At 35.5% G+C, this 13377-nt stretch overlaps 1 protein-coding gene across 3 annotated transcripts in view; it reads left to right on the top strand.

Annotated features, from left to right (window-relative positions):
* cemip2.S (cell migration inducing hyaluronidase 2 S homeolog) overlaps positions 1-13377 on the top strand; it is a 62673-nt gene that overhangs the window by 42818 nt on the left and 6478 nt on the right. For all 3 annotated transcript variants that reach the window (XM_018243850.2, XM_018243849.2, XM_018243851.2), the window contains 9 exons: positions 444-513; positions 2889-3017; positions 4039-4127; positions 6989-7120; positions 7814-7849; positions 8333-8488; positions 9148-9325; positions 12387-12599; positions 13176-13377. The exon at positions 13176-13377 is cut by the window's right edge and continues 7 nt beyond it. In XM_018243850.2, the coding sequence (XP_018099339.1) occupies positions 444-513; positions 2889-3017; positions 4039-4127; positions 6989-7120; positions 7814-7849; positions 8333-8488; positions 9148-9325; positions 12387-12599; positions 13176-13377 (1205 nt within the window). The remainder of the gene's footprint in view (positions 1-443; positions 514-2888; positions 3018-4038; positions 4128-6988; positions 7121-7813; positions 7850-8332; positions 8489-9147; positions 9326-12386; positions 12600-13175) is intronic.

Genomic DNA, 13377 nt, shown 5'->3' with positions numbered 1-13377 from the left:
GTGGAAAGTTTGCTTCCACCAGCCTGCTAAAAACATCACATGTTAAATCACATCTCTCCATTTAAGGAAGCTTTTACATATTTCTCTGTGTATTGTGTGGTGCTCCCTTGTAAAACAGCAAAAGATCTATATAAGCACAAAATATAATTTGATAAATGACAAGGGCACAGTTTAGCCATCATAATCTCAGGGAAAGGAAAAAATTGGAATAACATTATAATTTATTCCATCTTTTTTTCTTTTCCCTAATATTATAAACAGAATGTATAAAGTACCTTGAAAGTGGTACTTTTGTGACATTTATCATGTGATCCAATGCCACACCGCTCATACAGAAACATACAGAAGTGTACTGTCTGTTACTGACAATATTACTCTTTTAATTACAAAAAGCAACTCCCATGACTTTTTTTTTTAACATGAACTTTATTTTCATCTTTCAGGGCTGTTTCTACTTTTTGGATTGCTAATCCTAAAAATAACCTAATAAATAATGCAGCCGCTGGCTCTCAGGTAAGCAGTTTGCTTTTCTCTGTAAATCATAAGCCTTGAATAGCAAATGACATTTTAGACCTGTGTTATATGTAGTGGTTGTCAAGTGTTTTTAATGGCCACATAACAGATTCAATTATCACCAGAAATGACCCATTGTAGGTATTAGGAGTTGTGAGAAAATGCTAGACTCTGAGATTTTTGAACAAGATTCTCTCAGATCTCGGAGGTGGAAAAGCTGTGGGCAAAACTGTCTAAAATATGTGTGCCATAGGCTTAGATATATCAACAGTTTATATATCCAGAGTTTGTTCTTACTTTTAAATGGAAGTTTGGTAGCCATTCAGAGCAGAGATTGTAGCTAAGTAGAAAATGGGGAAACTGCTGAATTTGTGAGTTGGTCAGAAAGTAAAATAAGCAAAAAAGGCATTCTGTGTATTTTCAACTGCATTTGTCTTTAATGCTTAGTCGTAATGTACTTCTCCCCTGAACTTTTTCAGTTCTGTCACATGCCAGTAAATTTACATAGAGGTCATCATGCTTCAACTTCTTGTTAATGCCATTATATGTTCTGTGCTTTGTTTTATTTTCTCTCTTAAATAGGTTGATTTAGAAACCACTGCTATTTTCATTCATGCGAACAGAAAGTTCTTAATTTCCATATTGTAATATTTCCCCATTCACTTCTCCAAACATCTGTGCCTTTCTTTTCTTTTTCCCAGCCATGTGTAATTCATGCTGTTTTATAGACCGTAATGTATCTTTCTCGGATGCTTTCTAGATAGTATCACATTGTTAGCAATCTGAGATTTAACTCTGTTCACTTCTTTTTCTGTGCCTTTCATATATAGTTGAAGTGTTAATGAAACAGAGTTCTCACTGTATTTCTTCCTGTGTCCTGCACCCTGTCATGACCTACGATCCTTCAAGCTTTTGTCACATGGTGAAATCATAAAGATGGGATTGTTCAGAGATAGCCACTGGTGGTTATGGCTATTCTCCCTCACATTAGGATGAGATGATTGATATGTCTGACTGAGTGTCATTCCACAAAGGCCAGATAGTGAATTTTAAAGGGAAACTATTGTGAAAATTAAAATTTTAAATAAGCTTCATCAAACTGAAATAAGAAACTTTCTAAATACAATTAATTAAATATTCTGTACAATTTCCGAAATAATCAAGTTTAAATTCACTGTTCCTCTCTCAGCATCTGTTTCTCTTTATTCTCTCTTCATGCAGCAGTTGTGTGTCAGATAATCATTGACAGTTAGATCCAGTATATCTTATAGCGGGGCTTCTTTTGCCTAGAAGATGTATTAGAGCTCACACTATTATAAAATCACCAAAATCACCAGACATCAAGCAGATTTGTGCAAAAGGCAGTTATTTTGTTAGATTTTATTTGTACTGGAATTTTTTATTGGAGTGAGCTCTAATACATCTGCTAGGAAAGGAAGCCTCCCCTATAAGATGTATTGGATCATTCATCTGACACCCAACCTCCGCATGAAGACAGAATGTAAAAAAAACAAATGCTGAGAGAGGCATAGTGAAGATGAACTTAATTATTTCAGAAACAATGCAGAATTTTTTGATTGATTGTATTTTAAAAGTTTCTTAATTCAGTATGAGGAAGCTTATATTAAAGGAGAACGCCACACAAACATAATTTAAGCTTTTTGAAAAGTAAACATATTTTCAAGCAACTTTGCAATATACAGTACATCAATTAAAAAATAAGCCGACTTGTTAATGGTTTGGAACAATTCCCTAAGCCTAGCCTCCTGCTGATCTGTCTGACTATTTTGCTGAGCTGGCTGACTACTGTTACTTTGAATCAACAGCCATCTGTCCTCTGCCTGCATCCTTCATACCCCACAATGATTTCAATAAGGAACAGAACATCACAGTGCATTGCATTGCGATAGTTCCCCTTTAATAACTATAAATAAAACTATAAAAGATCTCCATAATTTTGTTAAAACGTGTCTCTTGCAAAATCCCTTGACCAGTCTCTCATTTTACTAGATTACAGATTATATCCTCTCTGAAAACCAAAACTACTTTTTATTTGACATAGTTTTGTTTGAGAAAAGATAAATATGTTTTCTTAAGAAAAGATAAATATGTTGTTTTACATAAGAATTCAATCCCTACCCTTTAATGTTTTGTAGGGCCACCTTTTGCAGCAGCCACAATTTTTCCAAAAACCCCCCCAGAAAATATACAGATATTTTTGATCTATTGTGGTGATTGTTGCAAATACTGATTGTGAGATTTAAGTGGCCTACATTCGACAATTTTTGGTTGTCAGTGTCAGCAATTGGTTTTTACAAAGAGCACCTGGAAAAATGACTGAGCACAGGCTGAATTTTCTTTGTTTCTAAATCAAGGATGCTGGGATATGGTATGTCTTCCACAAGATGTCAACAGGAGATTCCCATGGACTTTATCTAGATACTAAAGCAGAACTCACTCCTCTGGGCATATTTTACAACAACAGGGTGCATTCAAATTTTAAGGTAAGACATTTAAAAATAGAATGAAGGGTTTAATAAGAAGACTGTGTTCAAATATTTATTTGTCCTCCATGTACTGGCATGGAAGTTGGGACCAACAATGCACACACAATGCGCCTCAAGAACTGCTGGACAAATATAAAAAGCAGAACAGGCTCATTGCTCTTAACCATGCTAGGTCTTCAGTTTGAAGTGAAATCAAGTTGGTGTAGCACTTCATGCACATTTAGGGGCAGAATTATCAAAGTGTGAGATTAGAACTCACCACAAAAAACTCACTCGCTTTCTATTCATTTCTATGGGATTTTTAAAAGCATATTTATCAAATAGTTTACTCCATTGATAAATATGATTCTAGAAATTCCATAGGTATGAATAGAAAGTGAGCAAGTTTTTCTGTGGTGAGTTCTAATCGCACACTTTGATAAAATTTCCCCTTAGAGGCACATTTATCAAAGGTTGATTTTTGAATTCATGTGAATTTTTTTAAACTCTAATAAACTCGATTATACTCGAAATATGATTGGGGGGGATATTTAATTAAAAAAATCAAATATCTAAAACTCAAAACTAATATTACTGACCTGAAAACTTGAATTGAATTTGAATCAAATTTGGCTAAACTGGAATCAAGTTTTTTCTCAGGAAGGCTAGTATCAGCTTCAAAATGGTCACTGAACCTCTCCCATTGACTTATACATCAACTCGTCAGGTTTTAGGTGGCGAATAGTTGAGTTCGAATTATTCCCAGGGTCAAGGTTTGATAAATCTCAAATTCAAATTAGAATCGAGTTTGGATTATTCACAATTCGAATTCGAGAGTTTTGACAATAAAAAAATATTTTTGAATTTTCAATTCAACCCTTAATAAATCTGCCCCTTAGTGAAACTGTCTGAAAAACAGCAGGATATTTCCTGTTTAGATTTCAGGGAAGTCCCTGACTACATGGGTACATATATAACCAGGAGTATTAAAAATAAGCAGTATGGTATTTGATGAAAATATGTAAATTATATTCTTCAGGCAGGGCTATTCATCGACAAAGGTGTTAAGACTGTAAATGCCAGTTCTGAAGATCCAAGAGAGTACTTATGTTTGGACAACAGTGCAAGGTGAGCCATTATATCTGAATCAGACCTTTTATCTAAGTTTGGTACAATACTATTTCCACAATGTTAAGTGCTTCTGTAATGGATAGCAAGGCACAGGGGTATGATAAGCAACTTTATTATTTAATCAGTGTTAAAAAGCTTCATCCTAGAGGCATAGTCTGCTGGACCACTAGCTTTCTGCCCTCAGTATTTTCATAAATGCAGCAGCTTGCATCTGACAGCTTGCATCTGGTGAATGTCATCTATTTGATTTTCAATTATCTGGCTGTTGGTGTCCTGCTAAACACAGAATGACACATTAAACGATGAATAGGGCATGGGTCTCAAATCATATTATTCAAATATAAAAACATATGTATCTAGCCACAAATGACCTACTTTCAGGATGCAGTGCTTAGTAGTGATGGGCGAATTTATTCGCCAGGCGCAAATTCGCGGGATTCACCACCGGCGAAAATATTTGCGAACCCCCCGCGAAAATTTGCCGGCGTCAAAAAAATTTTCCCGAAAAAACGGACGCCTGTGTCGAAAAAACGGACTCCTGCGTCGAAGCAATGGACGCCGGCGTCAAAAACAGATGCCGGCGCCGTTTCGCGAATTTTTCGCCATTTCGTGCAAAATTCGCAAATTTTTCGGCGAAGCAAAACGGCGCAAATTCGCCCATCACTAGTGCTTAGCTGACCTAGGCACCCATGTGCAATGTAACATATTTTAAGTTAAAAGAGAGAATAGAAAGGCAATAATTTAAATTATGGGGCAAGACAACTGGTTTGTCTTTGAATATTAATGTTTTCATGATATTAAAAGCAGACAGATGTTTCCCTTCTAATTATGCTGTCCAGAGGATGTGCAACTTACCTGTATTGGGTTGTTATCAGGCTTGGCCTTGTCCAAATTCTAATAGACGGGTACGGTTTGGCCATACATGTTTATGGCGCTATTCTGCACAAATAAGTTTCTGGGATCATAAAAAGGGTTCTATTGAAAACTGGGTTAATTTTACAGAGTAGAGTGTTTTGTAACTAATATGACTTTGTGTAAAATGCATCCTTTTGCAGCCTTACTGGAATTTGTAATACATTTCAGAACAGTCCTGTACTGAAAATGTCAGATGCATGCATATATATATAATTGTCTGGGTGGAATTAAGAGAAAATATTGCTGCCAAACCCCAGCGTGCTGCTTGCAATGCTGATTCTGTCATCTGTTCAGCTCCACAGAAGCACACTTGTTTTTATAAGAACAGTTAGCATCTGCTGCAGCTGAAAAAGGCACAGTATTTTATATAAATCACACAATCACTGACATGACCCTTTATTTTTTAGCCTCTAGTCCAATTTGGTTTGATCGAAGCAAAACATTTCTACTTACACAATTTCTACCCAGTAATCATTTACAGTAATATACAGTATATTACATTTAAAAGCTGAATCTTTTCATCCAGTAAATACCTTTTGTATGCTAAAGTTCTATCACAAAGACATGTGACCATAATTTATCTCATCTCAACTGAAGTACTAAAATACTTACCGTAAGTACAAAAGCCATTGTATTCTGAAGTCATCTATCATTTAATTGGTAAACTTCTGCCGTTTAGAAACAGACAAGGTAGCCTCATGACAACATAACGGCTAATTTATCTAAAAAATGTATTCAAGCTGCTTAAAGAAACACACCATTATTATCAGTACATCAGATATTATAAATCTAACTATGCAATAAGAGAAGAAGGTATACACTTTTTAGTCACATTCAAAAAATATAAATATATGTGTGTATTTGGAGATAGTGGTTTTGCACTGGCATTTTACTGATCTTCCAATTCTAGTTAATGTGCATAAGGTATCTCACTTTTCATGCACAGTTATAAACATAGTAAAAGAACAAAATAAGTAACAAAAATACAGTATAAACCTTTGATATATTCAGTAACCACAGTGCAAATTATATATGATCACAATGATTTAAGAAAACAACCTAACAGGATATTGTTTTGTATTATGTACACAAGTTTAAGTACTTGTTTTGGTAGATAATATATCATAATGTATTTTTTCTGAAATTGTTATTGTTCTTGTTGCCCATCACATGGATAGAAGCCATATGAAGTTACCTCTTTTGTTTGTTTTAATAAAGGTCTCTGTACACGTGGGCCAATTTTGGCTTATCCAAAACTGCTATGCAGATATTGGCTAATTTGACCATCCATGCGGTAGCCCTCAGCTAAACAAGCAGATTTGAATGGTTTGAGAGGAAACTGCACCCTAGTATTCTAGGGCAGAGTAAAAGCTAAGGGTGGCCATACACTGGCAGATTTCTGCTGATATCGGTCCTTTAGACAGATTTGGCAGCTTATCTGCCTGTGTGTGTAGGGGCTTCCATGGGTCTCCCTGATGGATATCAGGCCAGATATAGATTGGGCAGGTTTGATTTTTCCTGTGAGAGAGGACCGCATTGGCTAGTTGATGCGGTCCTATGACCCGTCTGCACCCATTTCCTTTGTTTAATCCAATTGTTTGGCTTTAGATTAACCAATATCGCCCTGCAGTTGGTGGGCATATCGGGGAAAGATGTATGGCCACCTTTAGTCGAATATCTGTCAGGAAAACGTAGCCTTATAATATGTGGCATTGATGTTTGCTAGTTTTCAATAAAGAATACATCCAATCATATTTTGTTCCTAGTGATTATTATCCTGCATTTCTTCCCCTAATACACTAGTTTTGTTTTTCAAATCAAATGTGTTTTGGTCAAATGTGAATAAATGCACATATTCTTGTAAGTAGTTACTGGTTAGTAATGTAATTATATAGGTTATGAATGAGTTGGTATTATGCATTCCTTTCATTTTCCTGATGAAGGTTTCGACCTCATGTGGATGCTGATCCAGATAAACCTCGAGTAGCAGCAGTAATTGACCGCCTTGTTGCCTTTAAAAATAATGATCATGGTGCTTGGGTGCGTGGAGGAGACATTATTATACAGAACTCTGGGTAAATATATAATTTATTGGCATCTGTCTCACAGCCAGTGTTGTACATAGTGGTACAAAAATTAGTTTATTTGTACTTATTGCTTTTCTTCGCAATATATTAATTTTGTGGAACCTGTTCCCAGTGAACCTCTTGACTGTGGGTTGTTGCAGAACAGCTGGAGAGTATTCAGTTGTATGTGCATGGTAATTACCTTTACATAAAGCAGCTGTAAAAAGTAACACCCTTTCTATATCTTTGTCAAAAATACAAAATCTTGAGTAATTTTAAATAATCCTGCAGTCATTTTAGATCCCAAAAATATGTTTTTGATGTAGGCACCATTTGCCAGAGAAAGGTGCAAGAAATAAAACAGGAGCATGTGTTTTGGCTCACCACATGTGCTGGAAACAAGGAAATTATATGTCTTGTACAAGGTCACAAGGAATTGACACTGGAAATAAAACCACAGTTTTATCCTTCATATCCATTTTCAAAGATGGGAGTGATTAATGTCTAGGCTAGCAACTCTCCTTGAAGGGAGTCAATGTGACAGGTTAGCATCAAAGAATATGCATTATACATATAATCCTTCCCTTAGGTCCCTTTTCTGTTTGAGTTACATGGTCATTATTGTACTCATTTCCTGTTTTCTGAATTAACTTTATATGCTGCTCAAAAGTTTCTTTTTTTTTTTTTGTTCATTCTGCACAGGTTTTCTGACAATGGTGTTGGATTGACATTTGCTAGGTTAGTGCATTTGTTTGGTTATGTGTTTTAATATACACTGTTCAGAGGTCTGCTGAGCCATTTGGAGATGTTAATAGCCTTCCTGACATTCAAGTTTTTTTAGGGAGAACAATTTGATTTGTACGATTTTCTAGTCGCAACCGTTTGATCAAATTTATTATCCATTCAAATTTTTTATTAAATAACCTCCCAGTCGAATTGTGAGTATAATCGAATTTTAAAAAATTCAAAGTTCAACCTTTGATGTATGGGATCCACATGTTTGGCACATGTAATAAAATCCAGCTAGAAACTAGAGCTGCACTGTTTACAACTTGTTTTTAATGCAGCATGCATTTACTAGATGTGTCTTTGACCTTTTTAAGCAATCTGATATCCCTACTCTTCGATCATAACTTATGCTAAAATTATATAAACAATTCAGTGAACAAGAATACCATTTTTGATCACAGTAACAAAGCTATTATTTTGTCTTTTCTGTAGTGATGGAAGCTTCCCTAAAGATGAAGGATCTAGCCAGGAAGTCTCAGAATCTCTGTTCATTGGCGAAAGCAAGAATTATGGATTTTTAGGAGGCCAGAATAAATATTGGGGTAGTGGAGGAGTAGACAATAAAACTCGCACACTTCCTAGAAACAGGTACATATATAATAGAATTTAAAAATGAGTATAGTCATGAATGTGCTGTCAGACTGTGGCATTACATCTTAAAGCAACCTTACTTGTGTCCAGTACTGTAGTAGGACATTATCCTTTTAGGACACATCATTGTGACTGAACTGGAAAATAAAATAAATGATTGGCCAGTACATGGCTTGAGTGTGAAGTAATGTACATATGGGGTCTTGTGGAAGCTCAAGTTTCACATCTGCATGGCCACAAAATAGCTTTCAAAATCAGACAAATGGGAAATATTTTTATATTGAAAGGTTTTGGGGGGCTTACAAAGGCTAGACTTGTGGTTTCACCTCCTGTTTATATTGTGTATGTATCCCATTCTCAACAGAAAAGTATTTTCACTATTATTAGTGGCCTATTAACTGTTAGGCACATTTCTATAAAAAAAATCTTACTGTAGAGCAAGAAAAATTTTTATGAAATGGTGGATATTTTACGTACCAACTTTTCACAATTGGTTTTTAGTGCATTTTCAAGCCATTTGAAAAATCACAGGGGGAGGGAGGGTTACAAAAACATCTTTTACACCTTTTTTTTCTGAAAAGGAAAACTAATTTTTGAAAAAATAGATCATTGGCACAATTTAATATAGTGTATATTAATTTTCTCCCATCAAACAGGACTTTCCCTATAAGAGGATTTCAGATTTATGATGGACCAGTTCGCCTAACAAAAAGTACTTTTGCAAACTTTATGCCAACACCTGACAGATTTACCAGTGCTATTGGCTTTCTCTTGAAGAACCCATGGCAGCTTACTCCAAAGAACAATGTTTCATTCCTAAAATTTGGGGTCAATGTAAGTATTTGTTTTAAACTGCATACATTGTTCTGTTGCAGTAGTAACATGGAATGGTAGTTAGTGAAATAAAGGGGAACTATTACGAAAATAGACTTTTAGTATGAATGTTATCTCATGGAAAACTTCCTACATATGATCAGGATTTAGTACTGTTTCTGCCATAATCAAGTTACTTTTCACTCTTTATAGCAATCTGTCTCTACATGTAGGCTTGGTGTCTGAGTATTTTCCTGATGGACAGTTATCACTTAGGTCTGTTCTTCATTTGCCAACTGCCTATAAAGACAACAAGTCTTGTAGATAGACATATGCTCAAAAGGGGATAGTGACTTGATTATTTTTGCAATTGTACATTTCTATTTATTTAGGTTTCCTGTTTCTACAGTATAAGAAGAATATTCAAATAAATTGTCTTCATGACTGCTCCCACTTTAATGATGGAACACAAGAAGGTGATAGGATACTTTAGGGGAGTGGGGTATAGTGAATGATGTTTGCACATGCAGTGGAACATATATTGTCTGCACTGATTAAAACATGATACAAAAATAATTAGTTTAATATTGTGCAACAGCTTCAATACAGTATAAACATGAAATGGTGTAATACATGTAAACTGTTTGAAGATAAATGGAGTCATTAGTTGGTTTATAACCTCACAAATACAATATGTAGTACATATGATTGAGCCATGGATGATGTGCAACTATTAAATGTAATGTGCACAGATGATGGCTGATTGACATTTCAGATAATAGTCACAGGTTTAGATATAGGTGGAATTTGGAAATACTGAAGGCATGCAGCTGCTAAGATGTAGTAATACATTATACCTACATATAATCAGCGGAGATGATTAGGTTACATTTATGTGTACACTTCCAGAATCTGTCCATGTCTCCTTTCCTGTAGGCTATACTGTTTGCACTTCTTTCTTCACTCGCTTATCTTATCTGTGCTTCTCCAAAGTTTCACATTCCATTACTGTTACATATTCTAGTACATGCTAGTGCAAAGACACAAGTATTGGGCAATGTTTTTCAACTTATAAAAGTGTACTTTAAGCAAAAAAAAAAAAAAAGAAAGCATGTTATTCACAAAGGACATGCAGCACCGTACAATCTTAAGATCATATGATCTGATGTAATGTATGCTATGAATACATTATTGTTTAAAAACTCCAGCTATATTAATGTATAAAATATCCACTATGACAACAAAGTAATTTCTGAGATTATAGTCAATTTTCTTAAATCAAGTTTATCGTCTTATTAGAACTTCATCTCCTCTTTGATCCCTCAGGTGCTCATTTGGTCAGACATTGTGTTTGTTCTTTTGAGAAACACACATGGTTTAGTTTATCAGCCTAAGAGGCAGAAAGTTTGTGGGCAGGAGAGAGGAAGTGAGTGCTCAACCTAAAACGACCCACAAACCTTGTGCGGAAGTTAGCCCAAACCAGCCCCACTTGAGGGTTTAGGGCTGGCCCCGCGTATCACTAGTACTGAAGCCCAGAAGATAAGGCATAGTGGCATTTCTATATATTTCTTAGTTCAATTTTACTTCTGTAAGGTAATGCTCTGAATGTTAATTTGTGTAATAAAACTTGTATGTTTCCATGTCAAAATATAAATTTCCTTGATAATATGGTACCTATGTGGAGCCTAGCCACATGTCTTAATGTTTAATTCCTCAACAGAAGCATACAGAAATGTGTGCATATACTCAGATACATAAAGCTGGCCATGCAGAATTACTCGTAGAAGAGATATTTGCTTTACCCACAACTGTAAAAGATATTATCCTTAAAGCCCATGATGATGACATTCTTTAAGTGCATGTACAAATAGTATTTAGAAGAGCACATCCATCATGTGGGAACTTTCCAGCAATAGAAAAAAAATCCAACTGTACAAATATAACCGTATAACGTAATTTCACTGGTCATCAAAACCCACTCTTTAATAGGACTGGAGGTCCTCACTGCTAATGATCTGGGGCTGAGAATGAAGTGAGCAAATGAGAAGCATTGATTATTAAATAAAATATCTTTCAGTGAAAATATGGGATCTGTTTTTTTTCCAAGTCTTGGACATGATCCAGAATTTTAGCTTGTCAAAATCTGAAACAAAGCGAACAATGGTTCTTTTGATTACAATAGAGCTTCCTTTGTTTATTTAAGTACCAATCTGGGCAATTGTTCCCCCACAAAAAGATTATGGAGGTAATTTGTAATCACTTAAAGCACAACTCATTTTACTGGTGAAACAGAAACTTGATGTCTTGATGAAGTAGATATTAATAGACTTAAGTGAGTTTTTTTTTATTTTTAAACTTTCTATTTTTTGTCTTTATTGGCAGCAGTTTTTACTGGGGTTGTGGGTAGGCTGAGCCATGAGCCCTGGGGCTTCAGCTTTGATCAGCCTTGATCACCTAAGCAGGCTTGCTGGGACTGGCTACTTGCCAACACACTCTTAAAGGAGAACTTAGCCTTAAATTAATATGACTATAAATACCATATTTTATATAACAAACTTATTCATCAAGCCTAAAACTTCAGCATTTCTATAGTAGTAATGACCCAGGTCTTCAAAGTAGTGACAGGAGCCACAGGAGTTTCCATCTTGAATTTTGTTCAAGGAAGCCCATGCTCAGTGTACTTTGAGCAGCTGTTTAGAGGCTAACTTAGGGGTCTTCACAAAAAATCAAGCAGAAAATTAGGTTTGCCTGTCATATAAACTGATGTCACAGGGCTGATTAAATTCTGGTGCTAATTGTGCTGGTTCATGTGCTGCCATGTACCAATAATCTAAATTATTTAATTATCAACCTTGTATTGTGACATTTAGCTCAAGTAAGTGACAGCAGCACAGAGCATGTATAGTGAATCCGCAGAAAAGATGGGGAGGCATCTTTTGACTGCTAAAAGGCTGTGGTTCTCTTGTGCTGGTACAAAAGTCAATAACTTACTGTACATTTCTGCACTGTGTCTTCATTTATGCTTTAATTTTCTTCATACTTCATATTTATTTATATTATATTTTCATTTCTTCCCCCGTAGGTATCATTGAGAGTCTTTTTTGGCCAGCCTGGACCTTTTGAAGACAGTGATTTGGATGGTGACAAAAATTCAATCTTCTATGACAAAGATGGATCTGTGACAAATTTTAAAGATATTTATGTGGCTCGAATGGACAACTACTTGGTCAGACATCCACAATGTATAAATGTTACAGAATGGAATGGGATCATATGCAGTGGCACCTACGCACAGGTTAGATTACTTGTCTCGGCAGCAATTCCAGCAAATGATTTCTGTGTATAGCAAACCCTGCAGGACTCATAAACCTGCCGGGTACATCCTGTTTTTTTTTATTTTGTACCTTTTTATCATTCTCAGTACGGTATATTATATTAAAATTCATGAAGTACATGATATTTCTTAAAAGTCCCCAAGCTATTTGTTGCCTGTGTCCCATAAGATCTGTATTTAGACCACTAAAGTGACATAATGTGCAAATGTCGTCTGTGAACTAAAGATGTGCTTACCTATTAGGCCTTTAAATATTCTTGGTGCTTTTCTCCATTTCAAAGCTAATACTGAAGGCTTTGGTTCTCCTATGCAGTTATTACACTTTACAAGTGCCAGTAGTGATTTTGCAATATATTTTGCTCACAGCTCTTAAATTGTGTTACTAAAATGATCAATATAATTTTTTTAATAATTTAACAAAATTGAAGCCATAGATTTGTATAGTTCTTGTACTGAAACATTTCTGCTATTATAACATGAACAGTGTGGTTCATTCAGTCATATCGCTTGCTGCTGAACAACTCCTTTTTCTTTTAGGTCTATATTCAAACAAGGTATCCTAGTAATCTCACTGTGAGCATTGCAAGGGATGAATACCCATCCAGGCCCATGACCCTCAGAGGAATTACTCAGAAAGCCCAGTATCAGCAATATCAGCCAGTGGTGATGCTACAGAAAGGATATACCATCCACTGGAATGCACAGGCACCACAAACCACCTACTTGTACCCCATTAACT

Source organism: Xenopus laevis, chromosome 1S (genome assembly GCF_017654675.1).
Source record: "Xenopus laevis strain J_2021 chromosome 1S, Xenopus_laevis_v10.1, whole genome shotgun sequence".
Lineage (NCBI taxonomy): Eukaryota > Metazoa > Chordata > Amphibia > Anura > Pipidae > Xenopus > Xenopus laevis.
Note: the sequence above shows the minus strand (reverse complement) of the source record. Positions and strands in the feature narration are given on the sequence as shown.